Source organism: Osmerus eperlanus, chromosome 24 (assembly GCF_963692335.1).
Source record: "Osmerus eperlanus chromosome 24, fOsmEpe2.1, whole genome shotgun sequence".
NCBI classification, from domain to species: Eukaryota; Metazoa; Chordata; class Actinopteri; order Osmeriformes; family Osmeridae; genus Osmerus; species Osmerus eperlanus.
The window spans coordinates 8,695,649-8,723,325 of NC_085041.1; the positions used below are offsets into that span (position 1 = coordinate 8,695,649).

Genomic DNA, 27,677 nt, shown 5'->3' on the forward strand with positions numbered 1-27,677 from the left:
TGTAGGCTTGATGCCGGGGCCGCCGAAAACACGGTTTTATGCGTCAACGCATACTCATCGGCTAGAACAGCTGCCTGGGATAAGGACTCCACCTTTTTCTCATTGAGATGCACTACAATACGGTCAGGCAAGTGGTTCTTAAAATCCTCTAACAGGAGTAACTCCATGACTTCTGCCAACGTGTGGGCCTTGCTAGCAGCGCACCACTTGTCAAACAACGTTTCCTTGTCCCTAGCAAACTCGACATATGTCCTCGACTGCACTTTCTTATGGTTCCTAAAGCGCTGCCTGTACGCTTCAGGCACCAACTCATATGCCCGTAACACCGTGGCCTTTACTGTGTCATAGCTCAGACTGTCCTCCAGGGAGAGCAAAGCCACGACTTCTTGGGCTTTACCTGACAACCGACATTGGAGTAAGAGGGGCCAAACCTCCTTAGGCCATTTGAGAGCCGTTGCCACTCGCTCAAACGCTGAAAAATAGCTATCCACCTCAGCCTTACGGAACGGTGGAACAAGAGCAATGTTCTTGCTCACTTCGAAGTGACCCTGCACACCGCCAGGCGGAGGTACCGCGTCCAAACCAGCGTCCAGCTCCATCTTTCTAATGCGTACCGCCTGATCTGCCTTTATCCTTTGACTCTCCAGCTCGAACTCATGTTGCCTGGCCTGTAACTCAACCTTTCTAGCGTGTTCTCTGTCCTGTTGCTCTGCCTGCAAACGGGCCAAGCGCAGCACGAGACGCGCTCTATCAACCGGGGTACTCGTAAGGCTGGTAGGAGAGGTCGGATCGAACCTGGGGAGGGTAACAGGAACTTCATCCTCAGTTAGGCTGTCCCTCGACGGCACCGGCGAGAGGTGAGGTAGTGTCACCTTCTCCTCCTCGTCCACCTCCTCTTCCTCCCCCTCTACAGTGAGAACCCCCTGTTCTATCAAAGCATCCTTCACGGTCTCGAACAATTTCGTTTTATGGGCCTGCTTCCTAACCGCTATCTGGTAGTGGTCCGCAAGCACGTACAAGTCCGCCTTGCGCAACCCCACCAGCAACTCCAGAGAAGGGGCCTCAATGAAAGCAGCGACCGCCGACTCAGCCATCCTGAGCGTCACAGCACAACCGAACTACCAGACAAAACGCAACCACTGACCACACACGGACACACTAGCACCAAAACAGCCCCAATCGAGACCACGTAGCCAGTCCTTACTCACTCCACATCGAACACCACACCTAAGACACCAGCCACTGATTCGCCGCTATAGCATTGGGAACCGATCCAGGACGAGCCCCCACCTGTTACGTACGCCACCCCGGAGGGTGGGGACTGACAGCCGGCTGCTCAGCGACAACCAGTGGACAGTGAAAAGGGCATGGAGTCGTGGGTGCGAGCAAGGACACTAAGGTGAGGTGTACAGTGAATCAAAGGGTTTTATTTACCCGGTCAATGCTGGACGGAACCAAATCAAAGAACAGAAAAGAAGACGCTCCTGCCGCCTACCCGCCCTAAGCTAGCAAACGATCAAGGCGCCCTGTCCAAAACACAGTGGGTGGTCCGCCCAGACCTCGCCTAACGCGTCTAACAGTGTTTAACCTACGGGAGTAAAAAGAGAAACAGTTAGAGACACCAAAACAGGACTGACAAATGTCCGACCCACCAAATGAGAGAGAGAGCGCAAACTGAACATTGGACGGCTTTTATATCGTCCCAAACCAGCCTCAGCTGGAAGCGCGCTGATGAGAGGGTGGGGCTTGACGAGCACCAGATCGGAGACACTGGCTGGAATCAAGGCCGACCTGAATGGTTCCTGCTTGGTGACATAAGTGTGATACAAAACACAAAACAGCAACAAGCAGAACAAACAGTAACAGTAACCTGGGGGACGTAACAGTTAGTTATTTGTAAGGTGCGACTAGGAAAGGCCTGTGACACTAGTGTAGGTCAGAGGTCACAATATAACCAAAGTGTATAATGCCATGCAACTTTGAATGAGGAAAATAGAAGGAACATCAAGGCCATTTCTAGGAGCCCTACCTAAAGACCTAAACAAAAGCTATCTAGCATGCAGTGTCTTTTTTCTGTGCTTGCGAAGCTAATTGCTAATTGTCTCATATCCTCTCATATTGTGATACTATTTGACTGCCTTGATTTCCTGTATTCATTGTACAGTCTTCTGTGATACTCAACTTGAGTGTATCAGACACCTGCACCTTACATGTGAAATAAATACTTAGATTTTGTCTTGAACTTGTACTTACCGTATTTTCCGGACTATAAATCGCTCTGGAGTATAAGACACATCAGTCAAAAAATGCATCATGAAGAGGAAAAAAAACATATATAAGTCGCACTGGACTATAAGTCGCATTTATTTAGAAATGTATTTCACAAAATCCAAGACCAAGAACAGACATTTAATCTGGAAAGGCAAGTTAACATAAATTAACATAACCAGCCAGCGAGTCCAACAAGCAAGTTACCGGTAAGCTAGTTCACTAAGCTCCCGATCTCATTCCACATCACTCACCCTCCCGCGGCTGCAGACGGTAATGTTTACTCGTTGGTTCATGTCAGTCAGTATGAATTAACGTTTAAAAACATGTTAAATTATATATATTTTAATATATAAGTCGCACCTGACTATAAGTCGCAAGACCAGCCAAACTATGAAAAAAAGTGTGACTTATAGTGTGGAAAATACGGTAACTATTCCCTTCATTGAGTTGGTACTTTCAGGGCAATTGGGTATTATTACATACGTCTTCACCTCTCTAGTTCTCTTTACTGGTCTGCTTATGTGTCTAATGTTCTGCTAATATCTGTCAGCTCTTATTCCAATATATCTCTGCTCTGCTGACAAAACATGTGATTTGCCTTCAAATTAGATAAGTGGCATTATCTTATGGTTAAGGAGAGTGCCATAATATCTAAGCAGACAATGTGGTTGCGTTGAAATACATTTGCAACACAAGCACCGATGCTCGGGAGTCAGGTGGCTGAGCGGTGAGGGAATCGGGCTAGTAATCCGAAGGTTGCCAGTTCGATTCCCGGTCATGCCAACTGACGTTGTGTCCTTGGGCAAGGCACTTCACCCTACTTGCCTCGGGGGAATGTGTCTGTACTTACTGTAAGTCGCTCTGGATAAGAGCGTCTGCTAAATGACTAAATGTAAATGTAAAATGATGCATCTGTGTCATACAATATGGGTGTTTATTAAGATTGGCCTTATTGACCCTTGTTGTTGCCTGTGCTGCCAGAACCGGTGTACCATGTTCTCTGATTCACACTATCCCATCCCACTTTCCAGCCTTCAACCCAACATTATAAAAACTAATAATCGACCATGTCAAAAAAATGGTTTGGTGTGTGAAATAGAATGTAAAAAAAAACTAAAGAGACGATTGCGTGTCGGAAAGCTTGTGTGTCGTCACAAAAAGTTTTAAATAATATTCAAGAAACCTTTTAGTCTTTAGAATGCGGTTTGGAATTTATTTATAATTACATTTGACACAAAGCCATTCACCAAAATATTCAAAGCAAGGAAATTGTGGCAAAAACCACAATGAGACTAAGCACAGTGAGCGGTGCAACGGCAGGCCACATGGGCGTCCACTGTCTCCCTCAGGTCCACACTCTTCTCATAGATTCTGCTCAGACCCTCTGAACGGTTCAGGTTGGAATCTGTAAAAGTAAATATGGGTAAAAATGTAAAAAGGAAGCTTTTGGTACATTTGATGCATTTAAATTTAATTAAAACATACGTAGTCCATCATGCACTCACCGGTGGGCAGGCAGTGGAAGCCAATAGTGACAGGGGTGGTCCTCACTGGGTAGCAACCGTCCAGACAGCGCAGCACAGGCTCAACAGAGAAGCATTTGGACTCCTGGCCATTGACAATCATCTGCTTTTCCAGCTTCACAGATTCAAGCTTCAAGCGACATTCTGGAATATAAAAGTATCGTTAAGTTCTGCATAGACAACATACACTTTGATAGGTTTGGAATAATAAAAATATCCTTCTCTCAATTAGAAAGACGGATTTCAGAGCCAACATTGCATAGTTGTTCAGCCTCTCTACTTCAAAAACCTAACAGTTTAATTAACAGTTCTTTGTAAAGAAAAATATGTTTTACCAGTGGCGTCCCGGCAGCTCTCAGCTGGAAGCACCCAGGAATGGGCAAAGCTGACTGGGCTCTTGCTCAGGCGTCCATTGGGCATGCGGAACTCCTGTCTGACTTCCCCATCAGCTTTACCACAGATACCACAGGTCTGACCCTTCATCCAGTCTACAACTTGGACCTAGTACAAAGATTTCAAAGAGAAATTAGCTAGTTATCTTTTATCATCATATTCATCTTCACAACAATGTTTTGCTATCAAGTGACTGAATCTTATCAGAAGATTTCCATCACCTTCCATGAATTTCCATCCATGTAAACCTCCTGGAGACCATGGCTTGGAGCATGGAGAGAGATCCCCCCTCCGCTTTGTCTGATCTGGATGGAACCTATATTCAGGAAGGATGAAAAATGTTTAACGCATTGCCAAACCTGCAGCTCAATACACTGATCTTGTTAAAGGAAGTTAATAGTTTACAATGAATTAAAATAACCTGTAGGATGTTGGTATGGGAGGCTGCTGATGGGAATTTCCCGTTCATTGACCTTCACCAGTACCTGGTTGTCCTTGGGGTACAGGTCAATATCGCTGATGAAAAAAAGTTAATTGGGTTATTTTGTAAAAAAATATACTTCCCAATTGAGTATGAATAGTATGCAATTTTTGTCATTTTAGTTACAAATATAGTTGTGCTTGTTATTGAGTACTCACATATTAGATATCTTCACATTAATGTGGTTTTGATCATTGTCCTTCTTTAACAGAACCATGAACTTGAGCTCTTGTGTGCAATCCTGAGCCACAACTTGGTAGCAGGAGAGTGGCATGTCACTCTTGTACCTCCTGTTGTTGAATGTAGTCATTGTGTTTCCATCCATGCTACATTCAGCTAGAGTTTAAAAAAAGAAGAAGTAAAATGATTAAAACATTCACGAAACCATTTATACCTAAAACATTATTTTGAATAATCAGATTTTTCTCACCTGCATTGGCTTTGGAGAACAGGTAGTACACTTGGTCAACAATGTTGTCTGAGAGCACAGAAAGCTCAGCAGCGGTGTCTCCGACAGGCAAAGCAATAGGGAGACTCAACGCCAGTTTGGAAATGGTCATCTGTAAGGAACGACAATGAAGTAAATGTAAAGTAATGGAAAACCAGCTTCTGTAAAAGTAACCTCAGTTAAAAACAGATGACTAGCTCACCTTTGGAGTCTTCAGCACAATATTCAACCTTCTCGCAGAGATAAGAGCCAATGTGAGTTTGATTTCTTTCTTTATGTTTTTGGCTTTTCCTTGACTAACCCCAGCCAGGATAGCAGCACTATAAAGGGACTCAGTGACCCTAGATCAAGAAAGTAACATTTTAAACATTCACATATACAGTAGAGGATTATTTCTAAAACAATTTTGCACATAGTATAGACCACAAAGCCATAGTGTTGAATGACTAATAGTGTAATGAGAGATTGTACCTCTTTGCATTTCGCCTCAGGGCACTTGGGATCTTGTCCCATGACAGCTTCAGACGGAGAGCAGGATTTTCGTTGACAAGACCAGTTTCTGCTGTGATCTCAGTGTCATATTCCTTGCACTCAACACCCCATGCAATCTTAGCCTAAGAGGAGAAATGTTGTTGTGGGTTGTTATGTGCATCTTGCAGGACCTCAGATAGCTTGTAAAACAAACAATTATAGTAGTTCATAATAACAAACTAAATATATTATAACCTGCACCAACAGCACAGAATAAATGGTAGAGGGTGGTTTAAGGGGACATTTTTGTAGATAACTGCAGTGCCCATGAAAATACTTTCACTAATCATTGTTTTTGTCACTTTAGACAGCATCAGAGGTCTTCAGACTTACCATAACTTTGTGGTTGCTCAGCAACACTCCATCGGTACAGATTCTGTAATGGTTATCCTTTTCTAGGTTAGCCACGATGATCTGCACCCTGGAAGTAGCTTTGTCCAGATAGGCAGTAATCTGGTATCCCTGCACTGCATGGTCAGCTCTCACAGCACGGATGAGTATTGTCACGGAAGGAGCAACAGCATTGCCAAGGAATTTGTTCTGACAAGATGTAAAGTGAAGTTATTCTCATACTCGTGTCCAGGGTTGGTTTGAGCTGTGGGAGAATAAATTATTGTTGAAGTTTTTTGTTAGGGGTATTGTTTCACCTGTTTGTAGATTGCCTCAAAGCTGGATGCACTGCTTCTGCTGGACGTTCTTTCCTTTGAGATGGCGTGCTGCAAGAGTGACAAGGCAGGTTAGATTGAAGTAGGTGTTTATTTACACACACAACATTTTATATGAAAATAATTACCTTGTGGACGTGGTCCTTGGTAAACTTCATGTCATTGAGTTCCTGCCATAATAGAAAAGCAAACCTTTCAGTAAATGCATTTTTCTTTTGAGAAAAATAGTACTTTTTGATTCTACCTTACCTTTGACATGCGAGAGCTGGAGCTGGAAGAGCTGGAGCTTGAGGAGCTGGAGCTGGAAGAGCGGTTGTTTGGTGATCTTCTGGTGTTCCTTTGGCTGTTGCGTCCGCTGCTGCTGCTGCTGCTACTGCTGCTGCTGCTGCTGCTGCTGCTGCTGCTGCTGCTGCTACTGCTGCTACTGTTGCTACGTACTCTCTTAGACTGCTTGTTAGCTGCAGCAGCACCAACAATCAGCATTTTTTTGTTGTTACGGGAGGATGAGCTGGATGAGCTAGATGAGCTGGATGAGCTAGATGAGGAGGAAGAGGAGGAAGAAGAAGACCGAGAGCTGCTGGAACTAGAACTGCTGGAGCTGGAGGAAGATCTGGTACCATTCTTGCGACCGGGAACCAAGACTTTCTTGAGTTTCAACAGGACATTTGTTGCCTCTGGAGATTCTTCATCTTCATTCACAGTGATCACTTTGACAATCTTTTTAGCTGCCTCTGCTCCAACCTGGACCTCAATCTCCATTCTTTCAATGACTGTGCCTGAAGCTATCCCCAAAAATAGATACAATATTTTTAGACATTGGAATTTGTATCTAATTTGTAATTGTATTTCAATCAAATATAAAATTTATAATTTCACTTGCCTTGTGACAAATCAACAGTGACTGAGTGTTTCCCGATAAGGGTATAGAGTGGTGAGTTTCTGATGAAGGCAGCATTCTGGGATTCAATGTTAGCGCATGCCTTGATTCCAAAGGTTTTGAATGCGGTACAGAATTTCTTCTTCAGTTGTGCAGACAACCTTCTCATTTTAGGAATGATATTAGAAGGTAAATCAGAGTAAATCCGTTCAGATGATCTTGACTGAAACATATACAATAGATTAGATCTCTGGGGTATACAAAGAAGTTCATGCTGTAAATGGTCAAATTGTATGGTTTCAAATAGGTTACTCATCTTACCCAATCACTTTCCTGTGAGGATGAGATCTTTGATCTCAAAGTATCTCTAGACAGCTGTGCTTCTTTGGCAGGAATCATTGGTATCATCTTAGTAGCTGCAAGGTCTTCAACATTTCTTGCCACAGCAAGACTCTCAACACTGTAACAATGATTTATGAAATTCATTCAAATATAATAGTACACAATGCAATAGTTTTTTCAGATGTAAAGTTTAAAAGAAGCAGTTGCATACCGCACAGTTGCCAGGTGATCTGCAGACTGAACAGGCAAAACCTCAAACTTGAAGTTGCCCTTTGCAATGTCAACTTTAGCTGCCATTTTTGCTGGGACAATTGTGTGTATTTTTGCCCTTGCCATAAGAGTAGCCTGGATCCAGGCAGTGTTCACTCCCATCACAGCAAATGTATGCATGGCAACACTGAAACATTACAAAATAAATACTTGTAACAATAATTGTATCACATGAAGTAACCTTTTCATAACAAATGTATAGGTGTAAAATTGTATTGTACTAGTATCCCTGTAGCAAACTGATCAAATACTACCTTGGTGTTATCTCTGCATGCAGCTGAATGTCTGTGTTCAAGAGCTGGGCAGGATGGAAAGCCTCAGGAAGTGAAGGAGTCATGGCCACTCTGACTGTGGGGTTGGAGAGAACACAAGTATAAAATATTAATTTGATCAATATTGTAACAGCAGTCGTTTACATTACTCTGTTGGTGGAGAGATTTTACCTTGTACAGTTGCAGCAGCCACGGCAGCAGTGTAGAAACTGAGTTCCATGGGCACACCAACAGCTGTAGGGAAGATGTGACGTACCTCTGCAGCCAGCAGGGGCTTTGCGTACTGGAAGGAGGCTCCAGACAACAATTCCTTCAGAGCCTTCCTTCCAATTGCATGTGCAGAAGGTCCAGTAGCCAGCTACAGGAAATCATAGATATATTGGAACATTATTTTTAAAGGAAATCATAAATATACTGGAACATTATATTTCAAAGAAATCATAGATATAATGGAACATTATATTTCAAAGAATGGTCTCCCTGTTTTAAGATGTTTATAAAAGTTGTTGTATGTGTCATACCTGTATGGCCTGTTCAATCATTTCCTTGTCAATGTGAGCGAAAGCAATTTCCTGTCCAAAGAATTTCACATACATAGAAGCTAGTGGCTTGTTTGTGGGCAGGGACTTCAAGTCAGTCAGCTGTGGATGGAAGAGCAGAGTAAACTTTGATAACCTTCGACACTTTATCTGAACTAATTCGTTTTTTCAACAACTCTTTAAAGTAGTTTCAAAATATCCCTTCCACTCACCGCCTTAATGACACGCTTCATCTTAGTGATCCTGTCAGCATTTTCAGCAATATTGGGCATCTTCATGAGAGCCTCCTGGATTCCCTCTGTTCTTACTCCAACCTGAAAGAGAAGATGGTGACTTAGAATAACGTAGAAAACGAGTTCATTGCTATCCATAGTATTTAAAGAAGAGCTCGTACCTCCAGAACATCAGCAGCTGCTCCAGCAATGTATGTTCTTGCCTTGGCTACCACAGCTCTAGGTAATAAGGTGGCAGCATCGTTGATGTACAAAGCACTGGCAGCAGCACCCATCATCAGAGGAGCTTATGAAAGAAACACATATATGTTTTTATAAGACATAATAGACAATAATGAATGCTGTACATTTAAGATAAACCAAAAACAAGTTGCCAAAAAAGACCCTCACAGGAATAGGAGTCCAGGTGGAAGGCCTTGCTGAAGGTATAGCTCAACCTATCGAATTTGGGACTGAGGATCTTGACAGCGACATTGGATGCTGCAGCACTGAAATGGGAGATATATATGAAACAGTTCAATAAAGTCAGATATAAGACAGTTGTGAGCAAACTGTGTCATGTAGTCCAAATATATACATGAAGCAACTTATCCTTACACTGGAACAAAGTCAGGGGCGGTGCTCCTAGTCAGGGATTTCATGTAAGAGTACACAAAGCTGGCCACTTGCAGATTTGTCTCTTTCTGCACCGCATCGGCAAGGGTAATCACGAGACCCATCGGAGGCCTAGTCTCAAACAGCACAACAGCAGCAACCATGCGGAGCTCTGGGTGGAGAGCCCTGTCCATGAACAGCTGCACCGCCACTTCCTGAATCTAATTTACAGAAATGACATTGACAGATTTAAATGATAAGTTAACTTGTTTACGGTGTCATCCATAGCCATGAACAAATGTCCTTACCCTTCTAGGCTCCTTCTTGGCAATGTTCCTCAGGGCCAGGATGGCATCAACCTGAACTCTTATAGGCAGAGAAGCAGCAGCAGCTCCAAATCCAGGCAAGAGCTTTGTGATTGGTTTAATACTAGAAGGGTGGGCAGCATTACCCAGGACTTTAAGAGCAACTACAAGTTCTTTAATTTCCCCTTTTGCAAGCGCCTCAATAGCGTGGTCATGGATGGGCTGTTGAGAAAAAACATGAAGTTTTTCAATCTCCAGGATAATGGACGTAAACACTGCCTAAGAGAGAAATTTACATTACCTTCACAAGTTCTGAAGGGCAGTTGGTGTGTACAGCACAGTACTTGAAAACCATGGTACCATAACCAAGCATGGCGATTTCACGAAGAACTGAGTTTTGCTGAATCATGTGGTGGAAAGCCAACCCCTGGAAGAGAGACTTTATATTGTGGTCTGGTTTTATAATATTCATAAGAGTACTTAATGTTGACTTGAAGGTTTACCTACCTCTACAAGCTTGACACTATCCAAATCAGCCGTCACCATGTGGACAGCAGCCATTAGAGCCTGAGCGGCCTCAGGAATAGTGAGGTCACCAGCAATAAACTTCTCCTTGATGAACCTAACAGTGACAGGACTTCCAATCGCCGGGATGGCACTCAGGATCCAGTGTCTAAAAAAGTAAAACCTGCATTTTAGTGACATTCTTCATTTCTTTTCCTATTCAAATTATATTTGTTCTTGTTATGTGGGAATATTTGGGATTCAGGTGGCTGAGCGGTTATGGAATCGGGCTAGTAATCAGAAGGTTGCCGGTTCGATTCCCTGTGCCAAGTCTGTGCCAAATGACGTTGTGTCCTTGGGCAAGGCACTTCACCCTACTTGCCTCGGGGAGAATGTCCCTGTACTTACTGTAAGTCGCTCTGGATAAGAGCATCTGCTAAATGTAATTATGTAATTAAACACCTGAAAGCTGGATTCGCTTTGTACTGACTCCAGATGGCCTCGATATTCTCCATTCTGGCCACACGCAGGAGCTGGATGAGCTCCACAAACTTCAGAGGGGCATCCTCATGAACCTTTGCTTCATTGTGGGTAACCAAATGGTTCAGAACCTCAACAATCTGTAAAGAAAAAGACAAAAAGTATTAAGGATTTGAGGAGAACCATTTATGTTTTTTTTTTTACTGTTGAATAAGGATTTAAACCCTCAATACCTGAGCTTGTGCATTGCTGATCCTGAGGAGCTGAATGGGTATCTGGTGAAGCTCAGTGGCAAACTCATATTGCAGAGATCCACGGGAAATGTATTCGGCTCCAATGGGTTCCACTGTGGCCTTCTGAATCTCTTGGAATCTCAACCTTTGTCTATGAAAAGGATATTAACTTATTATGGATTGCTCTACATGTTGAATACACTGTCATTGTATCAATTCAAATAGATCTCCAGATGTTTCTCAGATATCAGTTATTAGACAACATACTTTGCCTCCATCTGGGCAGCTCCGGTCATCTCGTTGAATGGAGAGAACTGATGGACCTCAGTAACAGTGGCTTCCATAATCAGAGCACCATTGTCAGTTGGCTTCATGATGTAGTTGTAGGCTGCAGCTCCCCTCAAGTTCTTTCTAGACTATAAAGATAAAACGTAATGTTGCACAAAATGTCAGATGTTCATACTGATACCTATCAGAATAAAAATGAAGGTGATGAAACAGCTACTTACATCCTGAGAAGCTACCAATTTCTCAGTGTAAGCCAAACCAAACTCCTTCTCGAGTCTCTCCTGGCAGTGATTCAGATCCTTGGTCTTGGTCAGATGAATGCGCTCAGCCTTGGCATCCTCACTGATGACATAGCTGGTCTTGCAGACTCCCTGAGCTCCAGCCTGGTGAACATAAAAGACAGCATGGTTTGGCTAAGAGTTAGAGTAGTGGTAGAGTAGGGCTAACCCTTTCATTTGAGCTTTAAGATAGAAGCCTGACCTCTTGCAGCTCATAGATGTTCTGTGTCTTCTTGATGTTCAGCTGAAGGATGTTCAAGATACCTCTGTGGACATTCAACACCGTAGCAGAGATACCAGCAGGGGCATGTATCTTACCCACAACTCCATTGGCATACTCAAACTTGATGGGAGTCTGGAGCTGAGCAGCCAGAGCTGAAGTGAGCTTTGCAGCTGGAACAAAAGGATCTCTGGGCCAGACACCACTGTACTCAAAGATCTCTGGGTCCACAAGCTGTGAGAAAACAATCAAAAGGAACATTTAATGAAAAGAAGATGAACTCCTGACTGTTGAGTATTGAAACTTGATGTGCATCCTGTACCTTCAGCAGGAAGTTATTCTGGGCAACTGCACTGATGAGAACTTTGCTGATGACTTTGATTCCTGCTCTAGCCAGACCTTCCTCAGGCAGACCTCCCAAGACCACTGCCTCGTACTCGTACACATAGGTATTGCTGGAGGCAAACTCAGGAGCTGCAATGAACAATTATGTTGAATTTTGTAAGTAATCTGTATATTAATCTCTGATTGAAATGAATGAATACACAAATTTTTAAAAACTTACCAAAATTGACCTGTTGACTCGCTGAAATGTTTAAGTAGACATATTACTTCATATACAACAAAAATTATTGCAACAAATGATCATCTAATAATAACAATTTAGACTTACCCACAAGGGCTAGAGTCAGGGCAAGCACTACCGTTCTCATGTTCGGCGGAATGTAACGAAAAACATTCTCAGACGTCCTTTTAAAGCAAATTTCTGCTGACTGCACACAATTTATCATTCACCAAATGCACTGGATTACCATGTTGACCTGTTATCAGACCATTAAAACACACTTTAAAACTAACAGATCAATGGGATTGCAAATGTTACAAACTAGGTTAGGTTAACCTGGCCTTTCTCAGGTTAGCTTTTTTAGGAACGGTTCAATGTCCAAGTACTTTTTTTGTTTGTCCTTTCTCCAATTTCATTCTCTTATATATGTCCAGGGACGTCAGATAGGTCTCCAGATTACATAAGGCATATCTGTAATGGCTTTCTTTTAAATAATAATGTATCATGTACATAAGACCACAATTTATTTCTGGTTATTATCTCATCTTAACCTATTGTCTTTAGTCTCATCATCAACACTGTGGAACACTTTTTCAATTAGCTTTTCCCTACATAACTATGTAACCCTAATTTCCATCCTGATGCTTATGTTGGGTAGTTTTTTATTCTTGACGTTGTTGTGTTTTCTACAAACAAGTGTCTAAAATTATTCTTAATAGTGTACTTGTTGCACATTTTAACATTATTGTTTGTTCTTTACCAAACTAATTGTTTGTTCACAGAGAAACACAGTTCCATTGCTAATGTTTTGTCTTTGGCACATGTTTCAGTCTGTCACTAAAGGTCACTTTGCTCTGATTTAAGTCAACATCGCCTTGAACTTGTATTTGGTTACAATTTAAGATGACAATGCCAAGGACTGTAAAATGTCCCACTTTGGATTACATTTTAATAGAAAATTTCAACACTGAATAATATCTGTCATTCTTATCATAATGTCACAATAACTACAGCTCTCACCCCAACAACTACACTTGTTCACAGTGACCCCACAAATAATGCAGGTGTGTGTTGTCTGGGAACATTCACATTGTATACATGTATTAATTTAGCTAAAAAGTGGTCCAAAGTGCACATACTGGATTAGTTAAATTAAGAAATCAAGGACTATAAGTGTACAGTTATAAAATGTACAGTGTCTAATTGCCATTGATCAGTTTGTGGTACACAGTGCAACAGGATCACATCTCCAATACAACATCACATAGGTCAATTTTGCAATTACTAATATATAGAACATGTAGAACATAGTCTGGGCCAAAGCTTGTTCCGGAATGAGGTAACAGTTAACAAAACAAACAAAAAATGTTCCATGGAAAAAAGGTTCTCTACTGCATAAATAGTTGCGTTGTTAAACAGGATTATGTGCTTGGATTAGTGGTTTCTTAAAGCTGTGTCTGTGACTGTGCAAATGGATTCTCTCACAGATAAAATGACAAGAGCCTTAGCAATGTGACTGAGCATATATGTGCATACTGTTAACATAAATATTATTTCATATTCACTCATTCAGTGGCTCAAGAGGAGGTACCACAAACTACCAGTAGGGGTCAGGCAAGATCCTGAATGAGGTCCAGTACTAAATGTTCCAAATCAAGTGTTTCAATGTGAGTCACTCAGGAAGCGGTTATCCAAGGACCCACTATAAAATATTTACTTTGTTTTCTGTTGCGAGAATTGAGTGAAAGTCTAAATCTACTGTGTATGGTCTAGCGGTAGGTTAATTCCATACATACTATCGTTCTATCTTCTAGGTAAAAAATGAACCAGTGTTAAGTGTTAAAGTCAGGTCCTTTCAACTCACTCCTCCATGAATGTCTCCTGCTCTGCAACTGGTATCTGGAACCGAGTTTCTGGGTCCAACCAACAAAGAGGACTTGTACTAGCCAGCCTGAAAGTGTGTCAGTTAGCGTCAAGTATCTTGAGCATGTACAATAAGTGCCATCGAAACAACTTCCTGGAGCCATGTACATCATTCTCATTAAGACAACATAAATGGTTTCACACACACCCGCAGTTTTGGATTGTGATGTATAGATAGCATTGTTTTGTGTACACATACATGCTATGTGTTGATATTATCAACTTTCTGAAGTATGCATGAGTTTAATAGGATATACAGTAAATTGTAATTCTTACAGTATATGTAACTGAACACATTCCTGAATGGACAATGTATGTATGCACAAAAATCGGATCCAATATTGTAGAGCAGAACTTTGTCCTGCACCAAATCAAAGGTGGCATCTGTGTATGAGCTGACTTAAACATGTGACCCACAGCATTTGGCATAGAAATGAATATCCATGTCACAAGACTCACTGACGGTTATTTTTCATGTTTCAGAGAGTCAAGAAGCGGGGGTAGTAGAGTTGCAGGTGTATCTATGAGAAATGGGTTGCGGTGAGGTGACTGTTTTGCACACAAAGTTTTTCACACACTGTTCTGGAGCTGCAGCATGTTCTACAACCACATCCTCCCCTCTGCTGCTGCTCTCTGCTGCTCCAACCCCCCCCCCCCCCTCCTGCGCACTACCCCACAGCTTAGTTTTAAGCTTTTCTTTCACACTTCCTTTGGAAATGATAAAACTACAAATACAAGTTAAAGCAAAAACTGTTTCATTTTAGCTTCCATTGATTGAAATAATACCCCAGACTCAGTAACTTACTTTTTTATTTCATTACTTAATTACTAAACTTATCATGCATGTTTGCGAGTGCAGCGAACAGAAAGTACACAAAATGTGCAGAATACTCTATTACCATTTCTACAACATTCTAAGTTGTATATATAAAGAGCTTTTAGTTAAAGGTTTTGATACATATTTACATTAATTAGAAGTTAATTTAAAATGTAATTTGAAGAGGAAATTTGAAAGGACGGATATTTCCCTCACAAAAAGGAAGAATTAAAAGTAGATTCAAGCATTCAGCATAGATATTTTGTTGTAATATAATCCCATGTTACAAGTCAAAGTGGTTATCTGGTCATCAGTTATACTGCTTTCCAGCTGAACTCTGTGGTTGAGACAGAAAAGATAGTTAGAGCATACAAAAACCATTTTCAAACTTTTATTTCTTGCCAGAAGTGGAGTCAATAATGACACGTGTAGTTGTTGCAGTAGGACCTGCTCACATTGAAGCCTCCACACAAAGACCATGATAAAGAGTCCGTAGGAGCCACTCTTCACAATAAAAAAAGCATATGCAAGTATAGCAGTCTGGGTGCTCGCCACATAGCGCTCTGCAAAAGAAAAGAAATGCACAAGGAACTTACCATAAGACTGACCATAACTTTCACACGGATGTCTTTCAAAATGGGCATACTGTACATACCTGTACTTATGACTGGACTTTGACCTGACAGAAACAAAAAATGCATAAGATGTATACAGCACTGTTCATCTTTACATCATCTTTTCAATTGGGGTGATAATTGTACAAATGTACTAAACATTTGGCATACCTTTTATTCCATGTATGTCTGCTGTGAATTCAAGATCCGTAGTCCCGTTGTAGAAATGGACAATGCAGGTAAATTTCAAGTAAGGTGTGTACCACTCCTTGGCAGACACTCTCAGCCTGCTGGTGATGCTGTATGTGTTAGTGTTGGCTTCCTGCACAGCTGAGTTGTCAGTCCCCACTCCTTTAGTTTTGTCCACCCCATCAATCTTCCATAGCACACTGACATGGTCGGGGTAGAAGCCGGTGGCCACACACACTAGGGTCTTCTTGTTCTTGTTGTCCTTCTTGTCTTTACACTCAGTATCAGAGGGTGGCAGGACAGTGACTTTGGGGGATGTAATTTCACGATCTATAAAAAGAAAATATAAATATTACCACTGATGAATAACTTATGTCAAGAGGACAGTATGCTCTGGGTGAACAAACACAGTGCTCAAGAATTTTACGAAAGCATTACCGATTTTGATGTCAGCCTTGATGTGATCAAAAGGACCTGTGTCTCATATTAACAGAGAAACTCTTAATGTCACAGTTATTAAAAGGTTTCCAAAATAGAATAAAGTTTCTCACCTAAGACTGTGAGTTTGCTGCCACTCCCGAAGAAAGCAGGGCTATTAGTTCACACTGATATACAGCAACAAACAATATCCTGCAAAACAGTCTAGCTCCGTATACCCCAGTTGTCACAATTTCAAATATTTTTTTGCATCCTAAATACACCTGTCATGTTATTTATCCTACTATGTATTCTAGTTAGTTATCTAATTAAATGGCTGAGTGACGGACAAGTGCTTTTTACAACAATTAAAAAACTAAAATGATATTCTATTCTGCCCTTTTAAGTCATGCAAACACAGGTGTCACTGATGTATACATGTGGTAAGTAGTGTTTAGCCTTATCTAAGATTGCGAGTTTTGACCCATTACCAAAGCAAAACTGTGACTGAAATGTAGAGTTCCGTGGTACCTACCATCCTGCCAGAGCAAGCTACATCTAAGCAGGCAGCCAAATATCTAACTAGCAACAGCCTATGATAGGAGAACATACACAATGCCTCATATTAAACCTACAGACATTAATAAAATTAATGTCTGTAGGTTTAGAATTAAAAAAGCAAAGTCTGCATATTCCTAGTGCTTACATTATTGATTACATTAATATTATAATATTAACAAAGTTTCCTTATGTACTTTAACACAGGTCATTAGTTTACAGGTTTCCTTACTTAAAACTGTGAGTTTGGTGCCAGGTCCAAAGTATACTTGTGTCTGTGCACAGTGTCTCCGATTTAACAGAAACTCAATTCACAGCTTCTCCAAATCTAGCTCAAACTTTGGGAGTCTCTCTGAGGAGCACATGGAATGAGAAATCGAAAAAGAGAGCTAACCGTTCCGAGGCCAGAAGAATCCTAAGATACTATACCATAACTTTAGTTTTTCTAGTTGTATAAACAACTATGTATTGCTCCCTAAAATAATCCAGACACATAATATGCCAAAGGAGAGTTCATTTATTTATAATACATTGGGAGTGAATTCAAGGGATATTTCTCATCATCTGGTCATTACACCAAAGTATGCACACAATTATATTATAATCTAAAATACGGTGATGTGATTTGCAAATTTCCTACATAAGAATGGTCTATTTTGATCCAGCTCCCAAGTTTTGAGTTGGCTTTGGCCTTGGCCACCACTGAAGCTACAGATAATATTTAATTGACCTGTTCTGATTCTAAATTCTAAGCTTTGTGTTGCTTCAGACCATGCTTCTCTTTAGCTAAGATGCATTGGTAGATATTGGAATGTGACATCAAACAGGGGACAAACATATCAACATATTTACCTAAAACGGTGAGTTTGGTTCCAAGTATGCTGGCTGATAGTTGGTCACAGTGTTTTCAAGTTAACACATTTTTGTTCAGCTTTTCCCACAACATGTTCTCTTCTTTTTTGAGATAAACATTGGAGAAGTTAAACTTACCCAAAACAATGAGTTTGGTTCCATTCACCAAGAAAGCTTAATGTCCAGTGTGACATTGATAGTCGTATTGTCCCAAAAAAACATTTTCAAGAATCAAGGCTTCGTAGCATGTAAACCCACACTGTTGTTATGAAAAAAAGATTCTCAGAAACCTAATGGTTAGTCTAATTTTACATCAACAGTAATGTTGGGAAGCAGGATGAAAACCAATATCCCTATTTAAATTCAGATGGGAGTTAGTATGTTTTAGTGTTAATTTTACCATGTTAATTTTTCAATCTCAAAGTTAGATGAAATATTTGGGAGTGGGTCTCTAGTTGTTCTTTATATCCTGAGAGCCACACACCTCTCTTGTGCTCTGCAGCACTCTCCACTGAATAATGAGCTGAAGTTTTTGTACAGCTGCCCAATAGAGTTGTATCACTGTGACCCCGTCCCCACAGTGTTAAACTGTCACACAAAAAGCACAACTTTGCCGGCACTTCAATTCAACCCCCAACACTCCTTCATATCTATCCCTCCATCTCTCAGTATCTGTCTCTGACAGCAGGTGGGCTGACGGTTACACAAGCATCTATTTCTGTGTGCTCTAGGGAAATCACAAGTACAAGGGGAGGACAGGTAAAGCCCTTGTTTTCTAAACCTCCATAGTTCATAAACTCTCTCACATGGAATATAAAAAGGATATAGAAAATGTGATTACATATTTATCCGATAGAGGGCAGTGTATTATCATCTTTGAGACATTGAACTTTTTTGTAATCATGTCACTGTAGAAGTATATAGTAGATATCCTGACTTCTTGTTGAGCCATAATAACGGTAAATGTACAATGTTGACACTTGTGCTAAGGCTGACAGATTTAGTGAGACAACAAAGAAGTCATTTTGGCCGTACATACAGTAAAAGTGTATGTGGTACTTCCTCTTGACCTCTGCTAGTCCCTCTTTCTCTGCCTATCACTTTTTCTTGTCTGTTGTCCAGGTCTGTTCCAGACCGGGTCTTACCCTTCACCCACTTCTCCGACCTTGCTGTTCCAACCCTCTAACCGGCTTCACATCTGTCCTGCATTGCTCATTAGTGTTGTGCTTGTGTATATTACTTGCCTTGCCTTGCACTCTCTGCCGGTTTGTTTTATATAATTTGCTGCCCTTTGTAAAGCTTCTTGCTACCTGCATCCTCTGTCTCTGTGATCTGTTTTTGAGTCTAGTTCTGAGCCCTGACAGTGCCCTCCATAATGTTCGGGACAAAGACATTTCTTTCTTGACTTTCTTCTGTACTCCACAATTTGTAATCAAACTATTTTCCAAGTTGTTAAAGTGCACATTCTCAGGTAGTATTAAATGACATTTTCAAATATTTTGGTTTCAATGAAAATACCCTTTTCAAATAATCCCCCCTATTTAAGGGCACAACATTGTTCGGGACAAAATAATTTGCAAGTGTTTGTGATTACTCAGTTGTTTAATTGTTTAATTCATATAGGCATAAGAAAGGTTTTGGTTTCTAGTCTTCATTCTAGGCTTTTTTAGCCTCTGGAGTGTGTTGTTGCCATTGGTCTTCATGAGGACCTGAATTGTACAAATTAAAAATAATGAAACCATGATAAGGCTGAGAAACAAGAATACAATTGTAAGCGTCACTGTACAAACCTTAGGCTTTCCTAATCTGTTGCTACATTGAGAGCGGCAGTGAGCTCTGTAATCACAAAAGGACTGGTAGACCAAGAAAGACCTCTACAGCAAATGAGAATTCTTAACATTCTTAACAAAAAACACCTGTCAAAAAACAAATCAGAAATACTTTACAGGAAACGGGTGTTGTCATAAAACTCCATGAACAAAAACAGAGGCTCCTCTGCAAGATGCACACCCCTGGTTAGCTGAAAAAACATGATGGCCAGGTTACAGTTTGCCAAGAAGAGCAAGCAGAGTTCTGTATGAAGGTGTTAACTTGTATCTGAACTTGAACAGTGCTGGCAAGAGCAGAGTATGGAAGCGATAAGGAAGTCCTCAAGATTCAAAGCATACCACATCATCCATGAAACTTGGTGGTGTTATGGCCTGGTAATGGGTGGCTGCCACAGGTACTGGCTCACTCATCTTCACTGATGATGTAACTGCTGAAATGTGCCTTAGTTTCATGGTGGGTGCAGGGGTAGGACCCAAATGCAGGGGCAAGAGAGAGAGGCAGACAGGGTTCCGAGAAAACAAAAGGTTTATTCATCTTAAAGCTGGGAACAAGCAAGGTACTCACACGTGTAATGACAAGGACTGGACACAAAACAGGAACTTAAATACACAACCAAACAAGACACAGGTGACAACCATAACACTAACAAGAACTGAAACCACTCAACAAGACAAAGGTGAAGACAATGACACAGACCACATGGAAACACCAGGGGCCTCATGTATAAAGGATTGCACGGCTTTCATACCAGAAGATGGCGTACGGCCAAAACTCGAAAAGTACCTACGCACATAAATATTCACATGTATAAAACCGGTCGTACGCCAGGTCCTGCGCAGCTTTCCTTTATAAATCACAATCAACGTGAGATTGACCGCACGTGAACGAGCCACTGACCCCGCCTTGCCTCCTCCCATAAATGAATATGCAGATAGCCTATAAATGCGCTCCTGAGGTCATTTCTTTGTCTGAATTAAAATGTCTAAACACAAAATAACAATTTCACAGACTGAGATAGAGGTTCTGAGAATAGAGGTGGAGGCGAGAAAATATGTCCTGTTTGTCGGTCTGTCATCAGGCATTAGCAACATAAGAAAGTCGGAGGAGTAAACTGTCAGGCGCATGCGCCCTTTCTTTTTTTTACCTGTAGCACTTTGAGATTTAGCTAAATATAAAGTGCATTACAAATACAATTATTATTATTACTAAAGGGCCGTAAATGCTGTGGGTTCGGAGAACCGGACCAGAAATGGTCCGATGTAAAACTTGAAATTAAGAAACGAGTGGTGGCACATCGTAACAGCATGATTTCCTGAGTGAATTTGTCGTTCGTTTGACACCCTCAAATTTGACAGAAGTTATTAAATGGTGGCGGATTAAACAGTAGCCTATATAGAGCTAGCATTTCCCGTTTGGGTTTTGATGTGATCATCCACATTAATGAACAAAAAATAAGAAAAAAAATGAAAATGTGATTTGAATAGTCATAATCATAGACGTATGACAGGAAGTGGAATCTTTATTTTGTTATGTTTGGTGAGTTTCGGTAGCCTGGCTCTGCCCTCCTACGTACTTCCGCTCAATTTTGATTTCGCTTCTGTACTAGGTCTGGCCATGAGGTACGCAAGTCAGATGTCTCCGGTTAATTTCTACCGGCCAATCAGCGAACAGAGGGAGTGGCTGAGAACGATCGTATTGATGCAGTGCACTAGTTTGTGTTGTAGTTCCGTAATGGCGGCGGAGAAAGATGCGAGCCAAGCCATTCGGTCCGTTGTGGCAACGCTGCCGAATATCCATAAGCTAAAGCCAGAGCAAGAATAAGTTTTGCTGAGTTTAGTTGGTGGCCATGATGTTGTGGCCCTCCTCCCCACGGGGTTCGGGAACAGTTTGATTTTCCAGCTACGGCAGCTAGCTCTGTTACAGTAGTGGTGAAGGAATTGGCTAAGGCGAACGCTAGCGATTGGTTATGGCAGATCAGAGTGGCTCTGGGCAGATCCAATAGTTTTAAACTTCAACAGAGTACCCGCCTACAAGGAAGTCAATGCTTGTCAATGGAGCGAGGCCAGACTCTCTGTACAAATGATGTACAGAGAGTACGCCATGTTACAGAGCCAGACAAGACTTTGCGGACGGTCCGCACATTCTCACGTCTGCTCAAAAGTTTCCGTGACGGCCCGCACATTCTCACGTCAAGTAAATCTTTATACATCACACCGTGTGCGTGAAAACCAGCGTACGCAAGGTTTTTGTGTGTACGCAACGTTTATACATGAGGCCCCAGGACAGGGCAAAGCCCCTGTATATACAGTTAGGTCCATAAATATTTGGACATTGACACAATTTTCATCATTTTGGCTCTGTATACCACCACAATGGATTTGAAATGAAACAATCAAGATGTGCTTTAAGTGCAGACTTTCAGCTTTAATTTCAGTGTATTTACATCCAAATCAGGTGAACGGTGTAGGAATTACAACACATTTTATATGTGCCCCCCCCCTTTTTAAGGGACCAAAAATAATTGGACAAACTAACATAATCATAAATCTAATTGTCACTTTTAATACTTGGTTGCAAATCCTTTGCAGTCAATGACAGCCTGAAGTCTAGAACCCATAGACATCACCAGACGCTGGGTTTCGTCCCTGGTGATGCTCTGCCAGGCCTCTACTGCAACTGTCTTCAGTTCCTGCTTGTTCTTGGGGCATTTTCCCTTCAGTTTTGTCTTTAGCAAGTGAAATGCATGCTCAATTGGATTTAGGTCAGGTGATTGACTTGGCCATTGCAGAACATTCCACTTCTTTGCCTTAAAAAACTCTTTGGTTTCTTTCACAGTATGCTTCGGGTCATTGTCCATCTGCATTGTGAAGCGCCGTCCTATGAGTTCTGAAGCATTTGGCTGAATCTGAGCAGATAATATTGCCAGAAACACTTCAGAATTCATCCTACTGCTTTTGTCAGCAGTCACATCATCAATAAATACAAGGGAACCAGTTCCATTGGCAGCCATACATGCCCACGCCATAACACTACCTCCACCATGCTTCACTGATGAGGTGGTATGCTTTGGATCATGAGCAGTTCCTTCCCTTCTCCATACTCTTCTCTTCCCATCATTCTGGTACAAGTTGATCTCGGTCTCATCTGTCCATAGGATGTTGTTCCAGAACTGTACAGGGTCTTTTAGATGTTTTTTTGGCAAACTCTAATCTGGTCTTCCTGTTTTTGAGACTCACCAATGGTTTACATCTTGTGGTGAACCCTCTGTATTTACTCTGGTGAAGTCTTCTCTTAATTTTTGACTTTGACACAGATACGGCTACCTCCTGGAGAGTGTTCTTGATCTGGCCAACTGTTGTGAAGGGGAAAGAATTCTTCTGTCATCCACCACAGTTGTTTTCTGTGGTCTTCCGGGTCTTTTGGTGTTGCTGAGCTCACAAGTGCGTTCTTTCTTTTTAAGAATGTACCAAACAGTTGATTTGGCCACACCTAATGTTTTTGCTATCTCTCTGATAGGTTTGTTTTGATTTTTCAGCCTAACGATGGCTTGCTTCACTGATGGTGACAGCTCTTTGGACTTCATATTGAGAGTTGACAGCAACAGATTCCAAACACAAATACCATACTTGAAATGAACTCTAGACCTTTTATCTGCTCCTTGTCAATGAAATAACGAACTCCCATGAGGGAATAACATACACCTGGCCATGGAACAGCTGAGCAGCCAATTGTCCAATTACTTTTGATCCCTTAAAAAGGGGGGGGGCACATATAAAATGTATTGTAATTCCTACACCGTTCACCTGATTTGGATGTAAATATCCTGAAATTAAAGCTGAAAGTTTGCACTTAAAGCACATCTTGATTGTTTCATTTCAAATCCATTGTGGTGGTATACAGAGCCAAAATGATGAAAATTGTGTCAATGTCCAAATATTTATGGACCTAACTGTATATAAGGGGTTAAAAAAAACTATAAATAAAATATTTGTTTGAATACAAATCTAAAACTGTGGAGTACATAGGAAAAATCAAGAAATCAACAAAATCACCCTTTGTCCCAAACATTATGGAGGGCACTCAAGCCTTTTTCTTTTTTCTTTCCTCTCGCGCTCGCCGCCCTCTCGCGCATGCTATACTACACTGTAACTGGCAGCGAATGTAGGTGCTACTGTGCCCGTAGGCCAGCTCAGAGATCTATTGGGTGAAGCTGTTCTCAGACGCTATAATAGATGTCTGCAAGGAGCACAGTCTCCTCATAATTCTTTGTGAGGTACTGTTTAGGTGCACTTTAGTAGGCCTGTCTTTACCACAATGTGGTGAAACGGGACATCCTGAAGCCTGCTGCCATATTGCACTGTGTGTCAGTGGACAGTTAAGTTATTTCTGCGTCTTGAGCACTGTGGAGCCAACACCATTACCTGTAGGATATGAGAGAGTAGAAATATTTCAGGTTTAACATCAACAAGGATGAGCATACCTTTATCTTTGTATTAAATAGTATTATACATGATCATATTATTATACACACAAAGCAGTGTAATAGCAGTGCAAGGTGGTATGTATGCCTCTTTAGTTTATGCACTCATTTGAGGAGAATAGAAGCAACAAATGAACCAGGATTTGACAAGCATGATACTGGTAACGCCTTTCCCAGTTGTCAGAGGAAACAAAAGAGGTTGTCACGTGACTTTTAATGATGGTTGTTGCAGCTGGTATGCCATCTTTTTATCCATTGTGCAAGCCTGGTAGCACAGATGTACACAGCTGTGTCTCGGGCTGAAAGGTTTTGGATGAGCAATGTGAGCACAGCAACGGAGGGTCGCTTTACTTTGTAGCCTGTCTCAAAGCCCTTCTCCTGTTCTTCGTAGTGAGAATGGTATGAGTATGCCATGAGCCTGAGACTCTGCGGTTCCTCCTGTTTGTACAGATACATGTTGTCGTGGACGGTATCATGCTGCTCACACCTCAGGTTGAAAGCATAGCCACGGGGGAGGACAGCACTCTGGGGTGTCTGGGAGATTTTTGCCACTTGACACATGGCTGAGTAAAAGAGAGGATGGAGGATGAGTGAAAAGGCGCCGAAGTTAGAAAGACAAAATGGGTAGCGAATGACTCAGTAGAAAAATATTCACAGATATTTTTCTCATGATAGAAAAATATTCACAGATATTTTTCTCATGATAGAAAAATATTCACAGATATTTTTCTCAGGTCATAAAAATACAAAACCATGTTAACATATTGCAGACAGGCATGTGACTCTGTGCTCATTTGTGAAAACACATTTAAAAACATTCATCCGCTGTGGCCTGGGCTGCGTTTCCCGATAACGATGGATCATAGCAACGATCGAGCAAAATAACGAAAACATCGATATTTTTTATGTGCGTTTCCCAAACATGCTCGTAAGGAGTAGGCTAATGTATGCGCTTTCAAGAGCTACGAATTTTATAGAGACACTTTAGCTACGGTGTCTTCGGGAATGGCCCGTAAAACTAAGATTCGTCGTACGATGGATTCTACGATCAACTTAGACTTACGACGCTTTCGGGAAACGCAGCCCTGGTTGTTTGGATGGTAAAACTATTCTAACCATGTCTGAGGTGAATGCACACATCATGACTACACATACTCAGGAATGAGAAAAAGCTTCTGGTCATTCATAGGCAATCTGGTGACACAAAGTATATAGATCAATGCCTTGTATTTAGACAAACACCATTTACAAAGAATTGAGAACTTTGCCAGTTCCTCAGCTGTAATAATTAAGAGAATAACTAAAGGACCGTGTAGAAGGTGTTTTTTTCGGAGTGCTTCAGCACATCAGGGTTTTGGTTAGAGAGTGATATGAAGCCACATCATTGTGCAGAAACACACAGCCATAGTTTCTGAAATTGTTTCTGAAAACCGACTAATACACCGAAATCCCAGATCTAGTACAGAAGCCAAATCTAAATTGAGCTGAAGTACGTAGGAGGGCAGAGCCAGGCTACTACTTTGCTGCCATCTTCACTTTATTGTCTAGCGCCAGTCTCGCGCCAGTTGTTAAAAAATGTATTGAGATTAGAGAATTACAATTTGACAACCACTCGTCACTCACTACTCAATTCTTGATTTGCCAACTGTGCGCCCCACGAGCTGCAAAGTTATTTATGCATTTAGCAGGTAGCAAAACATATGAAGGATGTTAACTTTTACAATGCAATTTTTTTTTCAATCAGTAATTTGCAGTGGCCCGATCGGGCCAGTGAGTTGCTAGTTTAACTGTCCCGGCGTTTCTTTTTACTGGCCCCGGGCCATCGTTATTGTCGAGCCCTGAAGCATCAATCTCTTCTGGGACTGGCCCTCATAGTTGGGCTCCCCAGTGGCATGGCCATATCCAATAAGGGACATAACCTGACTGTCTGGACTCTGTTGGTACCAGAGCAGGACTGGATAGCTGCTGTCATTATGACTGCATTGAATCTCCACCCTGCTCCAGAATCCTCTAACTTGACACTCTCTACAGAACCTGGGGAAAAAATTATGAATAAAGTGGGTGGTAAGGATGGCATCTCTCAGCTTGCTCACACAGCTGCCTAGGGTAAGGAGACCATTTTAATTAATTACCATTTCTGCAGATTACAATATCTGGGCTGTGCCTCTCTATCTGGAGTAACCTACAGTAGGTCCACCTGCTGTACATTACAGTGCAGCTCATAGATATTGTAAAAAATAAGAATTGACATGCATGAACTATGTTCATACTAGTCATTTAGTTGTTCACATTTTCATCATCACACCCATGAAGGTTGTGAATGTCAGGTGCATGGGAGTGTTGGCAACCTCCCAAGTTTGGTTTAGCTACAGAGTGGAGCAACTCTACTTCACTGTGTAGACTGGCAGCACAAAGATAAACAAATGCTTCTCTGCCCTGCGCTGTCTCCACAGTAAGGGACCATTCCTTCTTCTTGGAGCTCCAGGCCCTGAAGCCAGACTTAAAGCTAGGCTCATATTTTACAGACCCAGCTATGAAGGTAGCCATTAGCACAGGACCCTCTCCTTTCTTTTGTCTGTACCAGTACATGTAGTCATAATCTGTGTTGTTCTGGTAACAGTGCATGCCCACTGAGCCCTCAGGCTGAACGGAGATGTACCTGGGCCATTGAGTTATTAGTACGTTCTTACTACAACCTATAACAACAGAGGAGGAAGCATAAACAGGTGTCAGGGAGTCAGGTGGCTGAGCGGTGAGGCAATCGGGCTAGTAATCCGAAGGTTGCCAGTTCGATTCCCGGTCATGCCAACTGACGTTGTGTCCTTGGGCAAGGCACTTCACCCTACTTGCCTCGGGGGAATGTCCCTGTACTTACTGTAAGTCGCTCTGGATAAGAGCGTCTGCTAAATGACTAAATGTAAATGTAAATAAACGTGATGAGTCAAGTCAGAACTTCGACAGCATTTGAGTACAACTTTTTCTGTTCAATTAAAAAGTATAAATTAACTTGGTTTGCCAATTATTAAGACAATTGATTCTTATTTTTGTTACCTGTGTGCCAAAGCATGTAGACAGTGAAGGTGATGAGAGCGAAGGTCATGTTGACTCAGAGAGAACCGGATAGGAGACAGAGCACAATCACTTTAAGAGGAGCAGAGGGTGTTAAGGAGGAAATTACGTCATGAACTGCAGCTGCAGTAAAATTCAACACCTCTAGGCACAGCAGGGCAACAGAAGTGGCACCCAACTGAAACACATTCCTAATAACTGAAGAGTAATTAGGAGTTGATTTGGTTAGATAGTTAGTGGTCATTCAATGTACTTCACTGAGTATTTAACTGAGTATTTAATGTTTAAGGAGGCAAGATATCTTTTGTCATAGATATGGCTGGCTGCTGCCATAGCTTTCCTCACTGCCCTTTATGAAAAGAACTGACCCATGTGTGCATTTTCATACTGATACAATAGTACTTTTAAGAGAGGACTGTTACTAAAATAAATAAACATGAACACATGGATGTACTGTATGGATTGTCAAGACAACGTTTATCCTCTTAAGTCTGCCTCCTACTGGTTAGTTTGATCTTATTAAATTGTGAGATTGAGAACTGTGATCGCCTTGTTGTCGGAACCAATCATTTTCTTTATAACTTCTGTTGTATGACTTCATATTATTATAATCATA

The 27,677-nt window shown here is 41.5% G+C and overlaps 2 protein-coding genes across 2 annotated transcripts; both read right to left on the minus strand.

Moving 5' to 3' along the window:
• Nucleotides 1-3,455: 3,455 nt before the first annotated feature.
• LOC134011355 (vitellogenin-like) lies at nucleotides 3,456-12,558 on the minus strand. Its single transcript, XM_062450954.1, has 34 exons — nucleotides 12,421-12,558; nucleotides 12,313-12,333; nucleotides 12,070-12,221; nucleotides 11,730-11,981; nucleotides 11,471-11,632; nucleotides 11,229-11,377; nucleotides 10,962-11,112; nucleotides 10,711-10,868; nucleotides 10,252-10,417; nucleotides 10,046-10,171; nucleotides 9,748-9,966; nucleotides 9,443-9,660; nucleotides 9,236-9,333; nucleotides 9,007-9,131; nucleotides 8,825-8,926; nucleotides 8,595-8,714; nucleotides 8,245-8,431; nucleotides 8,056-8,149; nucleotides 7,743-7,928; nucleotides 7,511-7,649; nucleotides 7,193-7,412; nucleotides 6,562-7,094; nucleotides 6,441-6,482; nucleotides 6,295-6,363; nucleotides 5,981-6,187; nucleotides 5,588-5,730; nucleotides 5,319-5,457; nucleotides 5,099-5,228; nucleotides 4,827-5,004; nucleotides 4,609-4,703; nucleotides 4,409-4,503; nucleotides 4,130-4,295; nucleotides 3,777-3,938; nucleotides 3,456-3,676 (listed from the first exon to the last, which is right to left on the minus strand). Exons 1-34 carry the CDS (start codon nucleotides 12,536-12,538, stop codon nucleotides 3,564-3,566), a joined length of 5,235 nt encoding a protein of 1,744 aa, XP_062306938.1. The 5' UTR covers nucleotides 12,539-12,558; the 3' UTR covers nucleotides 3,456-3,563.
• A 2,449-nt stretch (nucleotides 12,559-15,007) lies between these two features.
• On the minus strand, nucleotides 15,008-27,092 carry LOC134010851 (M1-specific T cell receptor beta chain-like). Its single transcript, XM_062450132.1, has 9 exons — nucleotides 27,044-27,092; nucleotides 26,454-26,688; nucleotides 25,813-26,026; nucleotides 24,276-24,526; nucleotides 16,407-16,447; nucleotides 15,838-16,185; nucleotides 15,708-15,731; nucleotides 15,508-15,615; nucleotides 15,008-15,389 (listed from the first exon to the last, which is right to left on the minus strand). Coding segments are annotated over exons 1-9 (1,272 nt in total). The 3' UTR covers nucleotides 15,008-15,387.
• Nucleotides 27,093-27,677: the final 585 nt, after the last annotated feature.

Coding starts and splice junctions, on each gene's coding strand:
- LOC134011355 (XM_062450954.1), bottom strand. CDS start 12,538: ATGATAAATTGTGTGCAGTCAGCAGAAATTTGCTTTAAAAGGACGTCT. Junction 4,296..4,408: donor TGGATGGAAATTCATGGAAG/GTGATGGAAATC, acceptor TCTTTGTACTAG/GTCCAAGTTGTAGACTGGAT. Junction 3,677..3,776: donor CTTCCACTGCCTGCCCACCG/GTGAGTGCATGA, acceptor TTACTTTTACAG/ATTCCAACCTGAACCGTTCA.
- LOC134010851 (XM_062450132.1), bottom strand. CDS start 27,092: ATGACCTTCGCTCTCATCACCTTCACTGTCTACATGCTTTGGCACACA. Junction 26,689..27,043: donor CTACATGCTTTGGCACACAG/GTAACAAAAATA, acceptor CTGTTGTTATAG/GTTGTAGTAAGAACGTACTA. Junction 26,027..26,453: donor AGCTCCAAGAAGAAGGAATG/GTCCCTTACTGT, acceptor TTTTTTCCCCAG/GTTCTGTAGAGAGTGTCAAG.